General features: G+C 44.3%; 1 protein-coding gene across 4 annotated transcripts in view; it reads left to right on the top strand.

Moving 5' to 3' along the window:
• Positions 1 to 27070, top strand: part of LOC308383896 (ephrin type-A receptor 3-like) — a 90712-nt gene that overhangs the window by 57945 nt on the left and 5697 nt on the right. For all 4 annotated transcript variants that reach the window (XM_080862103.1, XM_080862102.1, XM_080862101.1 and 1 more), the window contains exons 11-16: positions 4744 to 4811; positions 5528 to 5653; positions 5794 to 5979; positions 22532 to 22593; positions 25182 to 25391; positions 26800 to 26949. In XM_080862103.1, coding sequence (XP_080718229.1) covers positions 4744 to 4811; positions 5528 to 5653; positions 5794 to 5979; positions 22532 to 22593; positions 25182 to 25391; positions 26800 to 26949 — 802 coding nt within the window. The remainder of the gene's footprint in view (positions 1 to 4743; positions 4812 to 5527; positions 5654 to 5793; positions 5980 to 22531; positions 22594 to 25181; positions 25392 to 26799; positions 26950 to 27070) is intronic.

The following is a 27070-nucleotide window of genomic DNA, read 5'->3' as shown; positions in this document are numbered from 1 at the left end:
CCTGCAGCCAAACTGGTGCCTGACACTCTTCTTTTTGTCATCTGCTCTCAATCTGTCTATCAAGTCTTTTATTCTTTCTCTCTTTCTTCTCTTTCCTTAAGGGGTGAACAGCAGTTTGCTGATCCCGTTATGCTTGTCTCCTTGTATCCCCACCTACACTGGATTGTTTCCAGATTTTACTTCTCTTTGCTGCTTTATCTGTTTAACTTTTCCCCCTTTTGTTTGCATCTCTTCTTTCTCTTCTGCTTGTGCTTCAGCTCAGATTGCTGCAGCACAAACGCTGCCCCTGCTCTCCCGCTCTCTGTCCACATCACTTATGTTAACCTTGGAGTTTCTATTCCTACGGCTGCCTTCCTGTCTCGCCTTACTCTTCCCCTCCATCTGATTGCTTGTTAGTTGGTATGCAGGCTTGGACCCCTATTGTGCATTCTTGCCTGTCAGCACTCTTGTTCTCAATCTCCCTTTCCTTCTCCCTATATCTTTCTTTATCCCCCCCTTCCAGCTCCTAGTGGTGAATCTTGCTCTCTGACAAAGAAAGCAGCACAACTACATAAAGAGCACAAGTCAGGGCCTGTTCAGAGAGGATGAATGGATTGCAACAAAAAGAAGAAAGAGAGGACATGTTGGCAGTCAGACACTTAAAGGCAGAATTAGGGAAGAATTTAACACCTCAGAGAGATAAAGTGCAGCGGGGGAAAGGAAGAGGGAAGAAAACGGGGAGGGGCCACGACAAAAATAATATATGGATGGAGTTCTGCGAGGGTAGAAGCTTTCTCGCCGAATGACAAATGGGTCTCGAGTGACAGAGTATTATATTAAAAAGCAAATTGATATGCAAATGTGGAGTGTGTGGCTTTGGAGGACAGGGATAGCCTGTTGTCCTCACTGAAGTGGAACAGTGAGGCAGAGAGAAAGGTGAGAGCCCGGCTTTGATACTGATACAGAAGTCCATTAATGTGTGTTTTTGCGTGATTGGTGGGTGTACTTTAAATCAGACGCAGCAAAGTATAGCCCAGGACCGTTCACGTCACAGTGCAGTACAGCATGATCGAGGATCCGCTAGTGGAAATCCAGGAGGACTTCCTCATTATAAAGTCTGTTCCTGCACCAGACTCTATGAGTGTTCATAACGTATGGTAAATCCATGCGGCAAGAAACTAGTAATTGAACAAGGGTACGTCACGGGCAACACAGTGTTTTAAGCAGTTGCACTCAGTCGGTTTTTGGTCAGTGTATATATAATTATATAACATAACACAATTATATCATCTCCTTGACTCCTGTATCACTTGTAAAGAGAAAGAAGGGTATCTTAACCTACAGCACACAGTATCTGAGACTGATATTCTAAGATTTGGTTAATTAATCCCGAGTGAATGACAAGAACATGGATTCCAAAATGGAAATGAATAATTTAAGCCAGAAAGGCGGGTGGATGCAGTGTGTGGATAAATCATTGAAACTGTGCACCACTGTGTTGATGCCTGGAAGGAGAAACAAAATTATCTTAAGTTGTGAAGCCACTAAAGCACCCCAAGCTGTGCTATTCTGCGATGTCTTTCACTGCTCTGCTTATTAGCTCTTGAACTGGGACGCCAAACCCAACACGCTGAGAGCAAACAGACGGGGGGAAGGTTGTTAAAACAGATACTGTTTGGTTAAGATTTTTGTAAATCTTCTCGACTTTAACCACACCACATCACTAGCTGTGATCAATGGATGGAACAGATTAGACTGTATGGGGGAAAAAATGACCTTCGACTGGAGGAGCAGATGAACTGTTTAAACTGTTTAAACATGGCAAAGTATCGACAGTGCAATGCTTGTTTTCAGCTGTGCAATTTTTCTATTACTATTCGTAAATTTTCGTTTAAAAATGAAACGTGAAAAATCACTAAAATTAGCAAGTAAAGAAATGGAAAGGTCTTATTCCAGCGTCTTTAGTCGAGCAATCACAGGTCAGCTGCATTTAATTGGAGATATTAAATATCTGTTTTAGACGCACACACATAGATACAGCTGTCAGGGGAAAACAAAAGCCACAGCCATGTCAGGTTTTGCACCGTGTTTAAAACTGCAGCGCTAATGATTCATGACACTTCTAACTGGAGAGGAGAAATGAGTTGCTCTGTAATTACTATGGAAATGTGTTCATTTCCCATCAGACACACACACACTCACAGATAAGCAGCATGCACCCATGGTTACAAACTAAAAGAGTGATCCGGAGGTGTTTCAACCATTGGTTTTGGTGTTTTGCTGATCATATACACACGTATGTGTTTGCGTGTGTGTGTGTACGCATCCCCACGAGATTATCACAGCTAGAGTCGAGGTGTGACCCATGTACCCATTCCCCATATGTTTTAAACGCATGCCCCAAAGCTCTTTGTGTGTGGGAGTGTGAGTCAAGGGGGTAATGATAGTCCCTTGGTGCTCAGCTAGCTTGAGCTCAGCTGATAACCAGGTGGGCCCCACCTCCCATTTCATAAGAACATTATGCCCCCCTCCTCTTTATCCTCAAATACCAGTAACCAGTCTCTGCCGTTAAGTGTGTGTGTGTTTGTGTGTATTCCCAAAACAGCCTATTGATGTCTGGGTTATGCCATGCATTCAGCTGTGTAAAATCAACACAAGGATTAAACACCAAATGACTGAGATTTTCTGAGCCTAGTGGAACCCCACCTTTCTGCATTTCTGTTGCCGTGTGCTTCATTCTTAGTCAGAGCACATCATATTTCTTTTTCCCTCAGTAGTCCTCTCTTTTATTATTTTTGTCTTTATCTCATTTCTCCTCTCCTTTGCTTTATCAAATCTTGGCCCGCTGTTTCTTTCAGTCTCCGTTTCTCTTTCGTCCTCCTCTCCACTGCTTTCTTAAATCGCGCGCTGTCTATGCTTCAGATTTCTTACTCCTGGCCCTGAGCCCAAATCAATTTTGTCTTCATGATGGACAGACATACTGGCTAAGTCCTCCTTTACCTGTACAAGACTCAAGGAGAATGTGATAAAAGGGAGGAAAGGAGGGGAGACCTATGACCTTTAGCAGTCCTCTTAGATTATAGTAATAAACTAAAGAATACAAAGCAAAGAAAAAACAAATAAATAAACATCCACAAATTCACTTATTGTAAATTACCTTGAAATGAAAGAGGAGGAGAGAAAAATAGAAACCATGTGGTATTTATGTTGTGGTTAGTGAACCATTATATGATACTGCTTTTACATTTTATGTTTTTGTCCTGAAGTTTTGATCTAAATTTAAAGGTGCGGTAAATCTCAGAGACAGTGTTATGGTTGATTATAGCTCTTAAACACTGTTTGAGGCAAACGACCAACAAAGTGGAGAGAAAATACACCGTTCTGTCAGGAACACACAAACACACACAGAAGCACAAATCCTCCCCCGCGAGGTCTGTAAGACAGAAAAAGTTAACACTTCCACACAGCTGCAGTGCAAGATTGAGCTGATCAATTTGTCAATATTTTGTCTTGATCATTGGGCTGACCCTTGCTGCAGGGTGCCCAGAGGGGGCTGGGGAAAGGGCATAAATGTGGGTGTGTGTGGCTACAGTTAAAAGCGGTGCTTGATGGCCAGAAGGGTCCAAGGGAAGGTACAGAGGAGTGCATTAGTGCATTGATCTCTGCCATATACATATACAAACACATTAATTCTCTAACCTCAGGCATAAGAGCTCAGCGAGGAGGACTGCAATGAACGCTGGAAGCAGAGAAATATAAAAATGGTTGTTTTTATTTTTTTCTCCAGCCTTCTTTTATTCAGAGGAAAGAGGTGTGTGGAGAGATTTCCCTGAAAATAACATTGATTTAAAATAGCAAACAGATATGTGCAAATTACATACATACTGCACAGTCCACTTTAGTAGGTACACCTTACTAGTACTGGATTGGACCCGCTTTTTCCTTCAAAACTGCCTCAAAATCTAGGTGTCCTCTGACATCTGTGGCACCTCCACATATTTCTTCCACGTGTTGTGCATTCGAGATGCTCTTCTGCATGGCTTGGTTGTAGTGAGTGAATATTTGAGTTACTGTTGCTTTCCAGTTAACTCAAAGCAGACCATTCTCCTCTAACCAGTGGCATTATAAGACATTTTCACCATGAGTAGTCAGTCCATTCCTGCTCAGTTCATTGTTACCTTTCTTCCCTATTTTGATGCTACATTTAAAGTACCCCAGGTCATCATGATGTTCCAAAGATGCACTGAGTTGCTGCCATGTGATTATCTTATTGCATATTTGCATTAACAAGAAGCTGAACAGGTGTACCTAACAAAGTGGCCAGTGAGTGTGCATGCCCTTCGTTGGTGTAGAACATAGGTGTCAAACTCTGGCCCGCGGGCCAAATTTGGCCCTAATTACATTTGGCCCACGAAGCCAATACTAAATTATTATTAGAGCTGGCCTACTGGTATTATACAGCTAATATATATATATTGTATAGTATTAAGCTTTGCTTGTTCCATATTCAGTTTTTCAGCAAAACCTGTTTGAGTCCATAAGAAGAGATTCATTCTTAAATCTGGAGGAAGATTTTTTTTTTCAGTAAATATTAATGTTAGCCCGTGACCTTGTTCCAGTTTTGAATTTTGGCCCACTGTGTATTTGAGTTTGACACCCCTGGTGTAGAAGATGGTGGCGTTACTGTGGTGGAAGAATAGTCACTACTGTGTGCTTAGAGCTGCTTATTGTACAGCATTAGAATAAAAATGATCTCTTTTTCAGGCACTGTGGATATATCAAAGCCAAGCAAGACCCCGATGAAGAAAAGATGCAGTTCCAACATGGGCGAGGTAAAGACACGAGCATGTGCAGATCCAGATAATATTATATTAGATAAATATTATCTGCATGTCATTTGTCTTAAAACCAGACTTGCCACCCACATGTTATGAATCATATCACTGCGTGTATTTATGGCTGTAAACAACAAACAGATGGTGGAATATTTTTCAGTAAATGAACAAAGGCAAGCACTAATGTGACAACGTCCTCAGAATTAACCCCTTATTTTTTCACATGCATGTAATGCAGTCGGGCTTTGTTTGTAAATGAAATGTACAATGAGAACTTTAACAGTTGGAGCCAGAACAGAAATCTTTAATTTTTTCACATCCTAACCGAATAAACCACATTGTTTCACAGTTTCTTGCATAAATGTTTGCTGGCAGAGCGAAGCGCCTTATGGGTTCCTGTTAAAATTCTGAGTCATTTTCACACCACTGCTAGCAAAGTAGATATGTGTTTATTATTATGTAATAATTTGTAATGTCACTCAGACAAAGCGCTCAAGCTCCCGTCTCAACACGAATTTACGCTGTACAAATATCTGCTTAGACACTAAGTCAGTGTTGAGGAAAGTGTTTCCAAACTACCATAAAGATTCCATGAACTTTCCTAATATTCCAGACCATATCTCCAACATGGCCGGATTTTCTTACAGTGCATGTTTTTAAGCTGTAAGCAAATTAAATTCTGTGCCCATTTCCTCGCTTTTCCACTTGTGCAGTCAAGCTTCCAGGCAGCAGGACTTACATTCATCCTCACACCTACGAAGACCCCAACCAGGCTGTCAGAGACTTTGCCAAAGAGATAGATGCTTCCAATATTCGCATAGAGAGAGTCATCGGAGCTGGTGAGTTGGCATAACAAACCCAGCAGTAGACTACTTTAATAAAGGAAAAAGGGATTAAATGATTTCTTAATTTTAAGGATTAAAAGGAGTCAATAAAAGACCATGTTAAACTCAATGTATGTGTCTGTGCACACGTGTAGGAGAGTTTGGCGAGGTGTGCAGTGGCCGGCTGCGTATGCAGGGGAAAAGAGAGATCTACGTTGCCATCAAGAGTTTGAAAGCAGGATACTCTGACAAACAGAGGCGGGACTTCCTGTCTGAGGCCTCCATTATGGGACAGTTTGACCACGCGAACATCATCAGGTTGGAGGGCGTCGTCACGAGATGTAAGTGAAGGCAACAGTGTGACGAAGCCTTTACACTACGACGATGTTTTTAAGGAGTCCTTCGCTCCCCTCTCCCTTCTCTTGTGTCGATCTCTGTGTGTCGCACACCTGTTTGAGACTTAGCAGAGCTGTCAGTGATGTAAATCGAAGCTGACCCTGGATCAGATAAAAGCTCCATTACCATGGTAACACAGCGGTGACGCATGGCAGTGTGCATGTGATGTAACCATCCTCCTCTTAAATGACCATTTGTTTACTTCACAGGATTGTTTTTAGGCAAATTAGAATGAGTGCGTGTGTTCGTGTTAGATAAGGCAGTGCTGGTACAACAGTTGATTGGTTATCACTGAGCCACACTCTCTCGATCATTCACTCCATCTTTCTCGAAATCTATTCGGCTCTTGTCTCAGACCTCTATCTCGCGCTGCTGCTTTCTCTCTCAGTCAGTGTCCATCCCTCTCTTTCAGTGGCTCCCCTGGTTCGCTCTATTCCATTCTCGCTGTCTGTCTCATTCACTTAATCCCAGTCTCATCTCCTCACCCTCTAGCACTCTCTTTCTCTCACTCTCTTTGTCATTCTCACTCCATGTCTGACAACGTAACTGCTACGTTTACCCAGATAAATGTGAAAATACTACACGGACACCTCCAGCTGACTATCTCTATCAACGTAATGCCTTTGAGCCCAAAGATTGAAAGAAGTGCAAGGATTCATCAAAGCAATTCGAAGGAAATCCTGATTCTTGCTATGTCTGGATATGTCTGCCCTTATGACAGGTTCACAACCAAAATCCATAAAGAAAAATGTCAAATATACATGTGACTATGAGCAGACAGCCAACAGATAATTATTAATTTTATTGATTTTATGTCACAATTTTTAATTTTAGAAAAAAAAGGATCTTTTCTGTTTTTTTGTACTATGGTTTCAATCGCTCAGGCTTACAGGTTAAATTCCTGGAAACCACAGGCTTGGGAAAAATGCATATTCCCTAACTAGTTGGTAAGTAGTTACTGGAGGTTTCTAGCTTTCACTATGGGTAACTGGTTGCACTGGTTGGTATATGGAGCTGCACTGGACTGACAGATCAATCTCTAGACCTGTGTAACTGGGCTTTAGCCGCCGATTTTCCAGAAACTACTTGCCAAACAGTTGGGAAATGTACATTTTTCCTTGTCTCTAGCTCTTTGAGACTGTAGCCTGAGTAATCTACAATATTTTGTTTGCGTCAGTGGTCCCATCATAATTTCAACTTTTCGATTTCTGCAAAACTATTTTACAATAAGTATCATACACGCTTGTTAGTGGCTGGAGGCATTAAAGTTAAGAAGATTTTTCATTTCTCAACAATTGCACATTTATAGCTGATTCAGCTTCAGTTAATATCTGGATGTTAACAAACAATGAACTAATTCTTATTCATCGTAATCAAATTAGTTAATAATTAGTTTGTAAATCATCTATAATGAATCAGATATTATTGTAAAACTGCAACTAATGTTTAAAGCACCTTGGAAATTGTTAATAAATACAGTGTAATGCATCTATAAACAGTATTTGGATCGCTAAAGTTAAAAATAATTGTACAGCTTATTCCCTGCTTGTTTCTTTCACTTACAAAATAGGCCCATTCACAAACATGACCCTGTGGGATGAGAAATGACACTTAGGTTACCACTGTGTTAAAATGTGATTTTAAGAGCCCAAGCATCATTATATAAATGAAGATCAATGATGACTGACACCCATCTCACTATTCTCATCACATTGTCCATCTCTCTCGGATGCTGCTTGCTTGTGGCCTATTGACCCTCCTATGGGAATAAAACACTTTTTTACAACAAAATGATAATAATGACTAAAGAATATCATTTTATGTGTGCTGATGTCATCAGAATTTGATTGCTACTTAACATATAGTACAACATAAAGTTTTTAAAATAAATGATTTTTAATTACACGACAAAGTAACATGAATTACTCATGTTTAATTAACTTTATGGATTATTACATATTTAATTAACTGTTAATTTACAAATTAAGAGCTATTTACAGAAATATTTCTCTTGGCTGTGCAGCACTGCATAACAGTCACGTTATAATGGTTAAGATGCCCAGTTACAAATACTGAAAATGTGTCAACCCTAACAATTAGCTCGCCTGCATTACAGCACAGTATAGGTTCAATCTGAAAGCTTCTTCTGATCTGACAGATATTTGAGGGCGGTCTATAGACAAGCAAATAAGAGAGAGAATCGTCATATTTATAAAGATACAGGCACCAAAATAAGCCTCGGCTTTTCCCCTAATCTGACTCCCTCCTCTTCCTGCTTAGTGACACAAACAAAGATTTTCAGTCCATCACACCAAGCTGTTCAGTGCAACTCAGGCCAACAAAGAGCAAGTGCATATACACGACCTTTTATTGCAATTATTAATAATTCATAAAGTTAATTGGATGTGTATTTGGCTCCATGAATATTCAACAGCATGCATATTACAAATGAGACTTCACTGCATTTCTTATTAATTTCTTCTTGTGCTGTCACTCTCTTTGTCTCTCTCTCGCTCTGTCTGTGTCTATCTCTCTTGATCTTTCAGACATGAGAGACATGTAACATGTAAACGTGTAATTATAGCACTCTTTTTTTTCCAGTAACTGCCACTATTCTGTTTTAAAAAAACAGAATTAATTGAAGAATTACTGCCAAATCCTTGACGTTTTGGGTCAGAGGACATCAGCGGGGTTGACACAGGAGACGGTTAAAGAGCTGAGCAACGACTTGACAAGTGATTTGCTTTAACATAATCAAGTACTCATTACTTCGTAATGTTCTTTGAATGTAAAAATACGTTTGTGCGCTTTGGCGTGCTTTTAGCAAGTGTATTTAATGAGCGCTCGCCTTCTTCTACACGTATTACTTTGTGTCTGCCTTCTCACCTGTCTTCACGGCACATTGAGAAGCTGATAGAGCCCCTCAGAAACAAATCTCACGAGCAAAGCAGTAATTTCACAGGTCACAGCCCCGGGTGTGCATGTGCGGGCGAGGGGGTGAGAGTTGAGAGGGGTCAATAATTCCTTCAGGCCCTTTTCTGCGGCCCCAGCTGGTCCTTTTACACCACCCTCAGTCTAATCAGACAGGCTGACTCCAGCTGATCTAGACTCAGGTGTTGGTGTAAACAGTAGCAGACTTACAAGTAGAAGGCGGAGTATTGGTTTGAGTAGGAGTAGGTAGGTAGGTGTAATTACGGAGAAGCTCAAACTTGAAGGGAGTCGTGTTGTACTGCACAATACTTTCTTATACAAATGACAGAATGCACTGCAGCAGAACTCCTGATAATAAGTATTTCCATTTTCAAGGCTAAAATCATATTTTTGCAAGTAGTCCGGAATTCAAACACTATTTTGCTATGATGTAATATTTTTCTTGAGAAGTCACTAAATTATCTTAATAACTGCAGCATAATTTTCTTTTGATCTTTAATTGGATAATGGATTACTTGTTTCAACAGTGCAGACAGGAGTAATGTTAACTGTTGGCGGCATTGGGGCTCTTGATCTTGTTGTTACATGAAGTACAATAGGAGCCTTTGTTGTACTAATTATCTAAATGGCTGTGATGTGCCAATAGTAAAAGTACTATAAGTATCTTTAGTAAAAGTGTGGCTGATTCAACCAAAGTTGTGGTAGTAGTAACAAATCTGGCACAGTTCTGGCACAATATTCTGACTATCAGTGTGAGTGTATGTGTGTCTGTGTTCACTGCTTAAAACCGCATAAGCCTTCATCCGCTCCTATGTGTCACACTAATAACCTGCTCTGCTGTCTATCACCTGATTGCTGCTATTGTCATGCTAATTAGAGGGCCACATGCAGAAAAGGAAGGGGAAAAAATGCTCTTTTTTTCTGTCTGTCTCACTGCACATCAGAAAAGTGCAGCAATCTACCCCCATCCCATCATCCCCTCCTCCCTGCCCCTCTCCATCTCCTTATCTCCTTTTTATCTCCACCGTCCCTCATTTTATCCATCCATCCTCTATGCGTTTTACAATCGCTGCAACAATTGGCCCATTTGGAAAACCCTCAATTACCGAAGTCCTTCTCATCTGACACACACACACACACACGCACGCACACGCACAAACATTAAAAAGGCTGCTCTACAAAGGTGCTGTTAAACCCTGCAAAACCACATTTTCCTCTCGTCTTCTGTTTGAAGAAACTAGTGATTCGTTTTAACTGTGTACCTTTGTGCGCTGAACAATAGGTGTTTCAATATTTCCTGTCAGACTCTTTGAAAGTATTCTGAATATGCATGTAGCTTTGTAGATTGGACTGCACAGACAACGACACGGGGAAGCGGGAGAAAAGGTGACAACGGGATGTGGGGAAGCAGGGGGCATGGATGGATGAGAGAGGATACAAGAGGGAGGAAATGAAAGAGGATGGGGCTTGGGAATAAATGAGGGTGATGGGGGAAGATGTGCAAAGAGATTTGAGGAAAGGAGGGAGCAGATAGAGGAGAGGAGAGATGGAGAGGAGACAAACGTGAGGAAATGAGAGGAGATGAGAAAGCAAAGAGGGAGGAGGAGAGGTGAAGAGAGGAGATAAGGTTATTGAGTTTCTGTCTTTCTGTTGCTCCGCTCCCCCACAACCTCGCGTGGCTCTTCCCAGAACAGAGATCTGTCCTGTGTTAAAAGCATTGTATAATTTAGTTCAGACCCTTAACATTAATCAATACAGCAGTTATTTCATTTTCTCGTTTGTACCTTGGGCCGCCTCATTCAATAATGCGGTAATGCGGCCCACTGGCGCACACACAGAGTCTATCACTTTCGTTTACGCTCGCACCAACACGCACAGAAACAGCCTCTCATAATGTAATTTGCCAGATAGAGTGTATATATGTTGTCTCTATCACTTTCATATATACACGGCAATTCACAGATTCACACAAACACACGCATCTACACACACACGCACATGCGTGCAACGCCTAAATGATCCCACCTTTATCCCAGAGAGAGAAGAGACAACACTTTCTTCTTTCACTTAATAAAGTGATGTAAAATAAGAGCAAACTCCTTTCTGATCCATTTCATAACACACTAAAGCACACAAAACATCAAGACCCAATCTGCAGTCTGCACTAAAATACACATACACGTACGTGCATACAGTGGGAGGCGCTTTCGGCTCTGCAAACGGATGTGTTAATTCTGAAGCCAATGAAAGGCAATAAATTCGAATGAATATGAATGTGATTAGTTAATTATGTGCTTTCAGGAGGAAATTGAGGAGCGCCTGCGAAGATTTGGCTGAGAGAGCTCCATGACGAGCTGAAGTGAAGTGTGAATGGCATGTGATGAAGTTGCTGCAAGAAGTAAAAGGGATTCATTGTACCGTTGAGTGTGTGTATGTGTGCACGTGTGTGTTTGCATGAGCACCTGACAAAAAATAGATGAAATGAGCTAATATATAACGTGTGTGTGTGTGTGTGTGTGTGTGTGTGTGTGTGTGTGTGTGTGTGTGTGTGTGTGTGTGTGTGTGTGTGTGTGTGTGTGTGTGTGGCCGTTTCATTGGTAACCTCTGTTATCTTTTAGAGTTGGAGGGGTAATTCTGTATGGCAGGTGTACAGATGATGGCTAGTGATAGCTGTGTGTGTGTGTGTGTGTGTGTGTGTGTGTGTGTGTGTGTGTGTGTGTGTGTGTGTGTGTGTGTGTGTGTGTGTGTGTGTGTGTGTGTGTGAGTACATGCCAGACTAACACGGCCCACAAGGCAGAGACAAAAGGATGAATGTGTTTCATTGTGCTTCACTCTTGACCGCTTCCAACACTGCAAACCTGAGGGCAGTCTTCACTTGTAGCATACATACATGCTGCTGACACCCATGTAACACACACACACTCAAACACATAATTGGTTTTTAGGGTTAGTTTTTTACAGCTCTTTTCCATTTCATGGCTGTCTGCTTTGTAGAATACCATATGCACAGATGCTTGTCGCAGAATTATGTTACGGGTCCCAAGGATGAAGACCACGATGACAATATGTTACCTGTAAAAGCAGGTGAAGAGCGGAGTAAGGAAGACACGATGCGTCTCTGCTTTCCTCCAGAACGTGTCTGAGTCTGATTTATTTCACACAAATAAATGCTATAAAACACTAAACATGAGCTTTCAATATACTGTTCAGCTGGTTCCTCATTCACATCAATTACATTTACTTATTTCACAACATCAGTGAAATATACTCTTTTTAACTGGTTCAGTTTCTTAAGTTCACACTTCTTTCCATAACAACTACATTCTTTTATCATATCAATAAACACATCACATTGTCTTCTGCAGTGTCTTACTGGCTAAACAGTTATATTCAATAACAGCATTGGTAAATACATTACATTTGTTCCCTCCAGTAATTTACTGGCAAAATCACTATTTAGTGCATCATGAAACACAGCTTGTTTAATTAACCCGTGAATGCCTCTGTTAGCTACACAGAGTTGCTCAGAGTGCTTGTGTTACACTAGCTAATCTACTCAGTCACTTTCAACATAACTATTAACATTCACATCTCAGAGAACTGATTCGATTGGAGCATTACAACACGTTTGCACCGAGCATAGGAGCGCACTGACTCTGCTTCACGAGCGCTCCACCCAACGAGCGGGCTCGCGGCGCGGTCGCACGGGACACTCCTCTGGCTTTCTCCCGCGTCCACATGTAACCAACTCGGGCGGACCGCCCTAACTCTCTCATTCACGTTAACGTGGGTAACCATGGTAACAATAAACAACATTTTCGGTGCGAGCACCATTTACCGACCTGTAAAAGCAGGTGAAGAGCGGAGTAAGGAAGACACGATGCGTCTCTGCTTTCCTCCAGAACGTGTCTGAGGAAGCAGCGGAAGGTGGGCTCGACTTACTGCACCCCCAAACCCCGGAGCAAGCACCAAAGTTCCGCCCTCACTGCTTTCTAACATAAAATGAATCCCTATTACATGGATTTTCTATCCTCTTAAAGAACTGAAAATAAATACATATAGCAATGAAAAATGTCCCGTTACATGAGTGTTTTACACAAAATAACATTAATGTGGTCATTCCCTCACAGGGGTGCCACACACTCCCCTACAACAAAAGTGGCTCCTGACACTTGAAACAAATTTACACTCCCAATCTCTGTATTCTCGTCAAATCTCGGACAGTGAATAATCAAACCCTTAAATTAAAACTTCAAGCACTTAGGAATGTTTGGTTCTCTAGGATTAAGCAACCACCATAGTTTAGGGCTTCTTCCTAATAACTACATATGGGGTAGAGAAGAGAGATATATGGGACCTGGACGACCGGTGGGCCTGGGAATGAAGATAGGCTTGGTTGTGGGGGCCACAGGGTGGCCGAAGGCACGAGGTAAGTATCTACCATGTTTACAGTGGGCCGTGACTGGTATGTTGGATGACCTAGAGATGAATAGGTGAGCATTTGGCCTGGACGCCTCTGTCGGGTGGATCGCCTCAGTGGGGCAGGTGAGCTAGACTGAGAGTCTCCTACCTGCTCATCACAGCACTCATGTCGAGGTAACTCAGGTTCCACTTCTGACTGAGGCAAGCTAAGGGCTGCCGAACTGTTACTCCCCTCGCGGTCACACTGGTGAGTCTCAACTTCATCTCCATTCTCAGGTGCCATGGGACCCCCTCTTCCTAATGGACCTCCTTCGTGGGCTCCAGCCACCTCTGACAGATTCTCAACAATGTCCTCGGCATCTATCCCAGGTGTCCTTCGTCCTGGCTCTTCAAGATCTCTCGGGCTCAGAACAGATCCTCCTTCAAACTGAGCCTGCGTCTGCCTACCCGGTTCCAATCTGTCCTGGCTGACAGCCTGTTTCCCGGAAGGGACGGTTGTTCTGAACTCAGCCTGGATTGGTGGTACCCTCAGCCAGTAGCCACTACCCGGGTCATCATCTGAATCAGAGGTCTCAGCATTTTCTATCCGTCCTTCCCTGTCTTTACCCCTCACTCGAGCATTGGTCTGTTTGTGAGTCGATCTTAAGGTTAGTTTAGTTGGTTGTGGTGGGAACTCTACTGGCAAATCATTGACCAAGAGGAGCAAGTTCCGGTGCAGGGTCCGAGTCCTTCCCTGGTCATTACCCTCTGGATGGACGACATACACTGGGTTATCCGAAGCCTGTTCCTTGACCACATATATCCTGTTCTCCCAGTAGGAGCGTAATTTGCCAGGTCCACCCCGCTCGCCTAAGTTCCTCACCAACACTCTGTCCCCTGGTTTCAGTACCACTCCCCTCACCTTCTGATCATAGTACGACTTCCCCTTAGCACTAGCCGAAAGGCTATTTTTGGTGGCAACCTGATAGGCCTCTGTCATTCTCTTACGCCACTTTTCAGCATACCCCCCGTGCGACACTGGTTCAGTTTCCTCAACCAGGCCGAACAGCAGATCGACCGGAAGGCGGGGGTGACAGCCAAAAAGCAAGAAATGTGGGGAATAACCAGTGGACTCATGACGAGTACAGTTATATGCGTGTACAACCTGTGGGAGATGATCTTTCCATGTTTCCTTTTCTTTGTCTGTCAGGGTACGCAACATCTGCAGCAAGGTGCGGTTGAATCGTTCTGCAGGATTACCCTGGGGGTGGTATGGGGATGTCCGAGAATGACCAACCCCTGAGAGCTGCCCAAGAGTTCGGAAGAGCTCATTTTCGAACTCTCGCCCCTGATCGTGATGGAGTTTGTTGGGGAACCCGAAGCGAGGTATAAAATCATTGTAGATCCGCTCGGCTGCAGTCCGCCCGGATTTGTTCTTGGTCGGGTAGGCCTGAGCGAACCGTGTAAAGTGGTCGACCACCACCAAAATGTATTCATACCCGCCTTTGCTTTTCTCAAGATGTAGGTAGTCTATACAGACAAGTTCAAGTGGTGAGTTGGACTTCAGGTTGCCCATGGGTGCACGCACATGAACTGTGGGTTTCTTTTGTTTAATGCAACAGCATTTCTTAGTGACGTAGTCCTCTATGCACCTCTTCATGTGAGGCCAATAGAACCTCTCTCGTGCGAGATGAAGGACCCTCTCAGTACCGACATGACCCATCTGGTCATGAAGATGTTTCAAGACCATAGGCTGGTACAGGAGAGGTAGGACTAGTTGTTTCCGTTCGGGTGTTCGTCTGTACAAGATTCCACTTTCAAGGTGTAATCGGTCCCACTCACGGAGGAGTTTACAAGCAGATCCTTCTAACGACCTCCTGATACTCTCACTGAGTCTGACATTAGACTCTTTAAGTCTGATGACCTCCTTCATCGTGGGGTCATCCCTTTGTGCCTGCATCAGGTCATCAGGTTTGACTTCCTGGAGAGCCGCGCCTGGCTGCAGCATGACATCCTGGGAGGAAGCTAAAAGGACAGCCGCCCACGCAACTTCTTTCTGCTGGGCTACTCTTGCTCCCTCCCAAGCCGCTCTCACCACCTCATGTGACAACTCTTCGGTGCACACTGACGCAAGGTTGTTCACATCCAGAGGAACGCGGGACAGCGTGTCGGCATCTATGTTTGTTTTTCCTGGCCTGTATTTGATGCTAAATCGGAAATCAGACAATTCCCCAACCCATCGATGACCAACTGCGTTCAGCTTAGCTGTGCTCATGATATACGTAAGCGGGTTATTGTCTGTGTAAATGGTGAAGTGTGGTGCATAGAACAGATAATCTCTGAACTTTTCACACACCGCCCATTTAAGAGCCAGGAACTCCAACTTGCCACTGTGCAGGTGGTAGTTCCGTTCAGCAGGCGACAGGGTTCGTGACCCATAGCCAATGGCGCGCAACTTCCCGCCCTGCTGTTGGTAGAGTACAGCGCCCAGTCCCTGCTCGGATGCATCAGTGTGCAAAACAAAGGGTTGGTCAAAGTCTGGATATGCTAGCACTGGAGGATGGACTAGCATGTCGACCAGTTGTTCCAGTACCCTCTGATGCTCAGGAGTCCAGTCTATGGGCGCCCTTGATGGCATTTGAGGCCCTTTGGTTTTACTCTGATGGCTACGAGTGGGCCGTTCTGAAGACTTGCTCTGGAGTAGCTCGTACAGTGGCTGAGCTATCCTCGAAAAGTTCTGTATGAAAGAGCGATAGTAGCTAAGGAAGCCCAGGACCCGCCTCAGATCACCCACCGTCTGCGGTGACTTGGTCTTCAGGGCCAAGACAGCCTCCAGATCCTTTGGGTCAATCCTGACGCCCTCAGCGCTAACTAAGCGCCCCACGTAACGAACTTCTGCTTTAAAAAGCTCACACTTCTCAGGCCGCAGCTTCACACCGTGGACCTGTAGGACCTGAAGAACTTTGCGGACCACCTCGACATGGGCTTCAAAAGACTGTGAGTAACAGAGGATGTCGTCAAGGTATGGTACGCAACAGTCATCCCTCAGCGAACCTAAGATCTCTTCCATACTTCTCTGGAAGGCGGCGGGTGCATTAGTGAGCCCAAACGGGATTCTCACCCATTCGTATAGGCCCCAGGGTGTGGTGAAGGCGGTGAGATGGCGGGAGCCTTCATCCACAAACCCCTGGTGGTAAGCCTTGCCTTGATCAAGGATGCTGAACCAGGAGTATCCCCCTAAGGTGTCAAGCAGGTCGCGTATCCGAGGTAGTGGGTGTCGGTCCGGAACAGTTTTCTGGTTCAATAGACGGTAGTCTATGCAAAGACGGAGTGAACCGTCTTTCTTCCGTACACACACGATGGGAGCAGCATAAGAGGACTTGGATCTTACTATCCATCCCTTCACCAGGAGGTCTTGCACGTACTCTTTAACCTCCCGTAGCAGCGGCTTAGGTATGGAAGTATATGCTCTCTGCACTGGTATGTCATCCTTTAGGTTTATCACCATTTTCAGATCAGGATTACAACCAATATCATTCCCATCCCTCGCAAAGGCCCTGCACTCGTCGAACAACATTCTCTCCACAATCTCTTTTTGTTCCTCCTCCAAATGTTCAAGGTTCACTGGCGGATGCCATGACGTTGGGAGAGGTTCAGCTGGCTCCACCGTTACCTCGCGAACTGTTACGGTAGGTTGGGACTCGTTTGGGGCCTCGGCCTCCACAATACGTTCAACCGGCTGTAGGGTGCCCAGGGCAGTCTTCCTCGTCAAGGTGATATCATGTTTGGTGTCGTTACTCAGGGCAATGGCGACGTACGGCTTAGCTGGATTCTGTATTTCAACTAACCCCGTCCAAACATCCAACTGCTCTAGGGCCTGATTACCCTCATCAGCCTCAAACAGCACCAAACAATCAGGTGGATTCATGAATGATGGAACCCGGCACTTTACCCAGGTGACCTGTCCAGCAGGGATAATCACATCCCTTTCACCTGTTCTCAAGCGCCCTTGCTTCATGTTTGGCTCTGCTGTCTGGATGAAGCTTACGACCACCTCAGCTTTCTCAGGGGGAAGACAGATGGCATTGCACAGCAAGGTAACAAGAGTAGGTATCAACCGCTCTGGTTGCCCCTCAATGATCTGTTCCAAGACATTGAAACCGATCAATGGTTTGTCCATTGGCAAAGTACTGACGAGGACCGGAGTACTGACGGAGAGGCTGGGGTCTTCACCCCCCGGTAAGTTGATCATGATGGGTACCCAGCCATCAAATGGTATGGTTTCCCCATTGACTGCGCACACTTTCAACTCATCAATTTCCTCGATGATCTCTGACAGAGGTCGCATGACTAAGTCAGGCAAGTATCTGTCTTTCCAATCTCGACTTATGATGCTAACTTGAGCACCTGTGTCAAGTAGTGCTTTCACTGCTAAGCCATTCAAATTACACTGTATGAGGGCTTTCTTACCAATTAGCTTAGCAACTGCCCCACGTTTAGTGTGGGGTGTCATAACACCAGACGTAGCGAGTGCCTCACCCTGCTGCCGGTTAACTCCTGATGTGACTGGTGAGGGGAGACTGGGTTTGCTACTGTTAAGGCTAGGTTGGGTCCTCACCTCCCTTAAGCGCTCACTGTGGGGCTCTCTTTTGGACTCGGTCACTGGGCGCCCCGCTGCAGAGACCGGTTCACGTTTCCCTGGTTCTTAGATTTTTTTAAGCAGCCAACCGCCCTGTGACCCTCTTCCCCACAGATGAAGCAATGGCAACAATCTGGACGGTTCTGTTCAACACAGTTTGGACACCCAAAGGTTTTGTCTTTTCTGTTTCTTGACCTGTTTTGTGAGTATGGGTTCACTAGGTCTGAGGCTCGTGCTAGAGTCTGTTGTCTCATTGCCTCCACCAGCCCAGCGAGCTCATTAACTTTAGCTGTGAGTTCTTTAATCGGGTCAGTCTTAGTTATGTCAACTGGTCGGTCTTGCTTACTACATTCCTGGATGGTGTTGAGCTCAGACTGAGCACTATGTGCGTTAGTTGTGTTCTGTCGACGGGACGAGCCTATTCTCTTTTGCCTCTCACTTTCCTCACTAGTGATTCTCATTATGTGGCGCAAAATTGTTTCATCACTCACCTCTCCGCTTGACAACAGAGGTTTTAACTCTCGCCTAATGTCACTGTGCTTATACCCAAGCCCCTGGTAGACTGAGTGCAAGAAAACATCCTGAACAGTAGCTGGACTGTACTTTATGCCTGCATCAGACATTTTGGATGTGAAGAGGACCCGCTGCTTCAACCCTATCACCCGGTAGAGAAACTGCTGTGGTGTCTCACTCTCGTCTTGTCTGGCACACATTAATTCCTGAAAGAGTTCTGTACTATTTTTCTCTCTCAGGTGGGCCTGGAGGAACCCCTTCAGTTCAAGTACAGTCAAATCGTCTTTATTGATTAGCATATCTTTAAAAGTTCCAGGCTTTATTATCCTGAGCACTCCACGAACTATCTCTGCGTCAGGGAAGCCTTCTCTAATCCCCTCATCCATCTGTTTGCAAATGTTGTTGTAGCTAATGTCGGATGAATGGTCACCAACTTGACCCCCTTGTACTCTAAATTCTCTTCTCTGGAGATAAGAGAGGTCTCTCAGAGAGATCATCCCCTCACGAGTGGGCTGGGCCCGTGACTGCCCGGGTGGGTTGGGTTGAAATGGGTCGCTCTGTGTTAGGTTAGCTTGAACTAGCAAACCTGTTGGCTGTCGAGGTGACTGTTCAGTGGGGACCATTACACTTTGTCTCAGTTTTTTACCAAGCGCCTCATAGCTATTTAACATCTCCTGCAGCTCAGTGTTAGTGATATCAGAGATAGAGCTAGCTAGGCCAGTCAGACTAGTTGTACCTGCAACTGGCGGCCGGTTAACCATGTTAGCTATCGTGGTCACCGGAACAGGTTGCGTAGGACTATCACCCATGCCACTTGAGGGGTGAGCTGGTTGCAGAGTTTGTGTAAGTGTCTGTGTAACAGGTGAATCTGCGTACTCACTATCATCACATACTTGTCGATTTTCAATCACATCATCAATGAAGTCCTTTAACATTAACAAGTCCACCATCCCACCATCTTCTGCCTCAAGCAGTGGCTTACTGTACATGAAAGAACTGATGTGGTCAAAGCAGCCCTCCTGGTCTGTTGCGTCGAGCTCTGGCTGACCCGGGTCCGCTGGACCCACCTTCTTAGCGATCTTGTAGAGTTCTCCCACTGACAGGGTGAGTAGGCTTCTCCTAATGTCCCACACTAGGCTCTTCCTCCCTCCCTCGGCCATGGCTGCAACTCCTTGCTGTCCCTCTCAATGGGCCACTCAGCACGACGATGGATCAGTCTCGGCTCCAACTCTCAGCTCGCTCAGCCAGCATCAGCTCGCGTCCTGGTCCCAGATGTCATTTATGGATCAGCCCCGACCACAAGGTGGCGCCGATCCCGGACGAGCCCCCAAGATTTGTTACGGGTCCCAAGGATGAAGACCACGATGACAATATGTTACCTGTAAAAGCAGGTGAAGAGCGGAGTAAGGAAGACACGATGCGTCTCTGCTTTCCTCCAGAACATGTCTGAGTCTGATTTATTTCACACAAATAAATGCTATAAAACACTAAACATGAGCTTTCAATATACTGTTCAGCTGGTTCCTCATTCACATCAATTACATTTACTTATTTCACAACATCAGTGAAATATACTCTTTTTAACTGGTTCAGTTTCTTAAGTTCACACTTCTTTCCATAACAACTACATTCTTTTATCATATCAATAAACACATCACATTGTCTTCTGCAGTGTCTTACTGGCTAAACAGTTATATTCAATAACAGCATTGGTAAATACATTACATTTGTTCCCTCCAGTAATTTACTGGCAAAATCACTATTTAGTGCATCATGAAACACAGCTTGTTTAATTAACCCGTGAATGCCTCTGTTAGCTACACAGAGTTGCTCAGAGTGCTTGTGTTACACTAGCTAATCTACTCAGTCACTTTCAACATAACTATTAACATTCACATCTCAGAGAACTGATTCGATTGGAGCATTACAACACGTTTGCACCGAGCATAGGAGCGCACTGACTCTGCTTCACGAGCGCTCCACCCAACGAGCGGGCTCGCGGCGCGGTCGCACGGGACACTCCTCTGGCTTTCTCCCGCGTCCACATGTAACCAACTCGGGCGGACCGCCCTAACTCTCTCATTCACGTTAACGTGGGTAACCATGGTAACAATAAACAACATTTTCGGTGCGAGCACCATTTACCGACCTGTAAAAGCAGGTGAAGAGCGGAGTAAGGAAGACACGATGCGTCTCTGCTTTCCTCCAGAACGTGTCTGAGGAAGCAGCGGAAGGTGGGCTCGACTTACTGCACCCCCAAACCCCGGAGCAAGCACCAAAGTTCCGCCCTCACTGCTTTCTAACATAAAATGAATCCCTATTACATGGATTTTCTATCCTCTTAAAGAACTGAAAATAAATACATATAGCAATGAAAAATGTCCCGTTACATGAGTGTTTTACACAAAATAACATTAATGTGGTCATTCCCTCACAGGGGTGCCACAATTACATACATGCATTCACGTTTATGGAGTCCACAAAGTGCAATTAAGTATTCGCAAAAACTGAAACAAACACATCTCGTGCAGGTAAACAAAACGGTATGAAGAGTCAGCGCTTCTTTCAGTCATCATTCAGGATCAGATTATTGCCAGTGCTGCGTTTACATGCGCAGACGCACGCATACGTTCTCCACCTATGATCTGAGCTGAAATCAAACAGTCATCATTGAGTTGTCTCACCCCTGAGTTCAGTTCTCCTTTTCTCTGTCTCTCTCTCTCACACACACACCCACGCACACACACAAGCACAGCGACAGGCCACACACAACACAGGCCCCGTGTGGAGATAAATGTGACCAGCAGTCCTCACCCCCAGCAGAAGAAAATCCAATTCTCTTTCACTTTTATCCCTGAGACTAATGTTACTGTCAAAGAAGACACCACCACCAGAGACCGGCCGACTCTGTTTGTGTGTGTGTGTGTTTGCTGTGGTGAGATACTGAATTCATTTAAGGTGATGTATTGCTGTCTTTACCTACAATCTTACTGTAGGCCTCGGTGGTGTTGTTCCTGCCTTTTCACGACATGCTTTTGACCCATCCTCCCACCATCCCTCCGCCTCTCCTCTCGTCTCTTCTCCCCTGCTTTCCCTTTCTTCTTCTTTATCGTTCTCTTCTCTCGCTCATCCATACTTTCCTTTCCTCCTTTTTCCTCCTGTCTCCTCATTGCTTTCAGACCCCACCCTTCCATCATTCCCCATCTTCTCTGATCCAATGGTTTTTGTCTTTCTTGAGCTTACTTGAGCTAAGTACTTCGATGCATACAAGCAAGAAAGACTCTTTTTAAAATACTTTTTCCCTCATTTATCTTTCCCTTAGGTTTTTTTCCCAACATCTCTGAGGCCTGATTTGGGAAACGTGACCTATTCATCATGTTTACAAGCTACTCACACACCCACCTACATACACATACGCACAGTCATTTGTAACTGCACATTGTATGTTTGTTTGTGATTGGCAAAGCTCGGCTGTAGGGGGTGGTACCAAGGGAGAACCCCCTTAAAGCACGGACAACTGCAGTTTTTGGTATTCGTGTGTGCGTGCATGGGTGTGTATGTGATTGCAGGTACTTTGTTAATCATTTGTAAGCCGCACCAGATGCCATGCAGGGGACCATAGTGCACAGGGCCTGTCAGTCAACCCACGCCTTCATCACACATACACACTCATGCAGGTGCAGGTGCACAGCGATCCAACAACACAACCCCCTTCCCTTGAGGCTGATTAGTATTCATGAGATCTCAGGAGGCCCCCTTAAACTCACTCACACACACACACACACACACACACACATATTCTGGTGGATTGGTCTATTCTAATTATCTCCTGGCGTTTATGGAGAGGGCTGATTAGAAGCTGTCAGTGTGACTGATGACGACATGCCATGCTATCCCCTAGAGAGAGACGGAGACGGAGGGAACGGCTGGTCACAGCTGTGGACTCTGCCTCCTCTCTGTCCTCGGCTGTAACTCAGCCTTACTAACAGCTGTCTTGTAATGTTCCTCTGTAGGTAAGCCAGTGATGATCATAACGGAGTTCATGGAAAATGGATCTCTGGACACTTTCCTCAAGGTGAGTCACGGCTCAGCTGGAAGGAATACATCTTTTCTTCCAAGGTCAGGGCCACGAGTCTTTACAGATGCCACAAAGAAAATGATGTCCCAGCTGAAGAGACATTGAAATTTTAAGTTGTTGTTCATCTCTTAAAGCTGAAGAATTCATTCCACCAACACTTTGGTGGAATTATTTTAAGTAGTTTTCAACAAAATATCTATAAAGGCTTTTGTTGTACAGAATCTAAAATTATTATGTTCTTTATTATCGGGTAAAAGGTGGGAAACACCTGGCATTTTTTTTAATAAAAAAGACACATTTTCACTTAATGGTACAGTTAAAGGAGGATAATATCACTGTCGTCATGGTTACAATATATAGAGAATTTAAGAAGGGTTTGTAGTCATGTTATGAGCACGAACACAAACAATTTGGGGGGGAAAAGCAAAGCAAACAGAAACATTTAGATGGGTAATGTTTTCCTCACACAGTTTTTGATAATCGGTCAATGAAATGCACTTAGAGTCCATATTCCAGGGGGGAAAACTGCATCCGAATGCTGACTGGTAGGCAATAAAACAAAGAAAGTATATTGCTTTTTGTGCATTTTGCTCTGTCAGGATATATATTAAAAACAACAATGAAACTGTAGCGGTGGCTTCTGTTTTAACTTTAAGTAACAGATTTCTATGTGAATATTTTTATTTAATCGACTGAATACTTTAATGAACTACTCAGACGGCAAAGATAGCATTATGAAAATGTTAAAATTGTGATATCTACAAGCACAAAATAGAAATATAGTAGAAGTAGTAAAGATTGTGTAGTAAATTAGCTGAATCACGGTTTCCATACACCGAGCTGAACAGATTTAGATTCAGTGTCGTTTGTCAGGCAGTAAATTCACTGCAGTGCTCAGAGCCATTAAGGCTGTGATGATAGACCCATTGCTTAATAGACACCAATCCTGGTAGCAAACTGAAGCAAAACACAGTAAAAGCAAAAAAAAAATGGCTCAGGCACAGTGTGACTGCCACACACAGCCACACGTTTTGTGTGAGAGCATGTACTGTAGCGAGGGTCCTAAACGTGTCCACAGGGAGCAGTATAAACATGGAGTCATCTTTATAGTTGGTTATAGTTTACGGTCCATTAAGTTCCTAATTTTTTTGTTCTGTTTTTTGAGGTAACAAAAAATATATATTATTATAAAATAACATGCCCAAATTAGCCTAATATTCCCGCTTCTTGCTTCTCTCATCTCTTTCATTCATCTCATTGTCAGCCTCTCTGGCCTGCATTTGTCTCATCTCTCTTTCCCTGTCCTCTCCACTCTTCCTCCTCTTTACTGGCAATGCAACGTGGTGGGCAGATTGATAGAGGAAGTCTGTAGGTTTGTTAGACAGTCCAATCAATCAGCATCTCACAAAACCACCAGCTAATTAACTTAGTCCACAGCTGCCGAGGGAGGGAGTGAGAGAGAGAGAGAAAAGAAACGATAGAGGAAGAGGGTGTAGGGGAGGCACAGATGCAGAAAGATGAAGGAAGATGGATGGAGAGATCGAGACTGAGTCAAAGTATTACAGAGTTTCTCCCTCTCTGAGACACAGTCTTGAGGAGAGACAAAGATGGATGGAGAGAACAAAGAGACAGAGGAAGGAGAGTTGATATAAAGGAGAGAGGGTGACTGATAACATGAATGGTTTTTTAACGGGGACCATTGGCCCAGGGCAGAAATAATTGGCACAGGAAGGTGAGCTGGACCATCATCGATCAACGGCCTCCACTCTCTGCCAAAGACAGCTCAAATCTGAAATCCAGTGAGCTCTGCATGGGCACGCGGTCAGCGTTTGAGAGGAAACTTTTGTCTCCTCTGTCAGGTCCAATCCTCTGCAAGTTGGATTTCTATGTGATCCTCCATTGATCCCTGGAAGGCGACATCCATCTTTTGCTTGCCATGCTCCAAAGGGAGGTTAAACTGTGGGGTTAGCTGGATCTAAAAGAGATTCACAGCCTTACACCAGGACATTTGCTAAGTGTGTATTGCTGACACTGCGGAAGCTCAAATCCTGGGACTTACTGGTCATTTGGTGACCACAGAATAACATTTTACTCATATAATCTGACGGCAGACGTTTTCCACTTCAGTTGACATTTAAGCCTGTGTGGGGCTGTCATGATTTACAATGAGCAGGTAAGCAATGGAATTTACTGAACACATTGCTTGTATTATGAATACGGTGTATTATTTAAACATGAAGGGATGGATGTTAAAAAGTTGCCATTTGTCAAAGTTTGACAAATTGTGTTAAATTTTACTTTTGGGAATATTATCCAAGTATTATGGATCTACCAGTTTTCTGCTGCCCCAAAACAAATGTTTCAGCAAAGCCTACCAATCAGAAGAAAGTGGGCTTTTAAAGGCATTAAGAGCTAAAACAGTGGATAAACTGATGGTTGCATAAATGGCCAGTAAAAGAAAACCAAGGATGAATAAAGATACGCTGAACTGCGACTCGTGTAAAGATTCTCTAGTGGAGTCCCAGGACAGAAATACTAGAACTGGGCACAATTCAATCAACCTTTCTCTTTGGTCTTCCTTCCAGAAACATGACGGCCAGTTCACGGTGATCCAACTCGTCGGCATGCTCCGTGGTATCGCTTCAGGTATGAAGTACCTGTCAGACATGAGCTACGTGCACAGAGACCTGGCAGCTCGAAACATCCTGGTGAACAGCAACCTGGTGTGTAAGGTGTCCGACTTTGGCCTGAGCCGAGTTCTGGAGGACGACCCAGAGGCCGCCTACACTACAAGGGTAAGACACACTCTCACAGTGGAGCCAGCTAAGGCAAAACACTGTAGACGGAAAGCTTTCATGCACTCGTCACTATTGAGATTTCCACTTTCAGGAAGTTCAAATTAGTTTTACTGCACGGTGTGCAACCGGAATACAGTCTTAGATGCAAAGTGGGCACTCTGCCTCTCCACATTCCCAGTATTCTCAGCAGTGACCTCACTGGCCCTTTTCTTCAAGGATGCAAGCTCAAGCTTTAATAAGTAAGAAAAAAGACAATGTCTTGAATGTACGGTTTCACACTATACTGCATTGGGCAAGTGTGTTTTGAACATTGTTCTACAAAGGCTTTCACAGCCAATACCATAAACCCATGCTGTCAAGTCAAATCACAGCAGTCTTTGGCAACGAGAGCATCCTCTCACTGAGCTCGGAGAGAATGGAGAAACTTAAATGTCAGTAAGTTAAACCACTGCGTAGTAACTCATCTAAAATGTCCACAAGGAGATGACATTATTCATATTCATAGGAAGGGTTGGATGTTATTTTTAATATGGCATTAGCATTGCCCTGGGAGGAGTGTATCAGCCGCTGACTGCTCTATTGAAATCACACACAAACTCCTACTGATGTCAGGAGACGTAGATGGAGAGCTGCAGGCACTGAGGGGTGCAGGGGGGAGTAGGTGGGGGTTGTAGAGCCCGAAAACGAAGATGATTCAGGAAGAGAACAGAGAGCGAGAGAAAGGGGGGAAGGTGGCAGAAGGATGGAGTAAGCGTAGTTAGGAGGGGGGAGATAAAGGGGTGCGGTAGGTGTGTACAGAGGTGGAGGAAACAAAAGTACAGTGCAGAGTGACTTGGAAGCTTTGCCTTTTATTTGACTTTGACCGAGCAGAGATGGGGGATGCTAGGTGGTGCAGAGGCAGCTGCCGCATGTTAAAAAGCTGAACAGAGCCTATAGAGGTACAATGTGTCTGTGTGTGTGTGTGTCAGAGTGAAAGAGAGCGAGAGCTCTTGCTGCCTATTGTGTGTATACAGTGGGCTATATGAATCCTTTTGATCTGAGGATTGACGACAAAGGCAGGGGCGGTGGTGCAGGGAAAAAAAGATAACAGAAGAAAGACAAGTATAAGAACAAACACTGGAGCAAACATTAACCCCTGTTGTCATATTAAAGCAGAGCGCTGCTTAGTGTATAACCTCTCCTGCTCTGTTCCTAAAAACAGCACTGCACCAGGCTTCTTTGCAGCAACCATTTTATAATTTGTTTTCTCTCCTCTACAGTACTCTGCTGTATCTTGATTTATTACAGCGCTAATACAACAGCCTTGAAGTATTCACTCTGTTATTGGCAGCACGATGCAGTGGGCCCAGAGCGGCTGATATTCAGTATGTGAATAAATGCTGACTGCCTCTGGGACCATTTACAGGGAGGGAAGATCCCCATCAGATGGACAGCTCCAGAGGCAATAGCCTACAGGAAGTTTACCTCAGCAAGTGATGTGTGGAGTTACGGCATTGTCATGTGGGAGGTGATTTCATATGGAGAGAGACCCTACTGGGAGATGTCCAACCAGGATGTGAGTCACACATAAACACACGGTCTCAGGTTCGATGTTAATCAAATTAGTGCACTTACACAGTGCTGCCAGTGATAAAGAGCTACTTTTTCAGTCTTCAGTAAAATTCCTATCTATAACA

This window comes from Rhamphochromis sp. 'chilingali' (assembly GCF_963969265.1).
Source record: "Rhamphochromis sp. 'chilingali' genome assembly, chromosome: 16".
Lineage (NCBI taxonomy): Eukaryota > Metazoa > Chordata > Actinopteri > Cichliformes > Cichlidae > Rhamphochromis > Rhamphochromis sp. 'chilingali'.
This window is presented reverse-complemented; position numbering and strand designations above follow the sequence as displayed.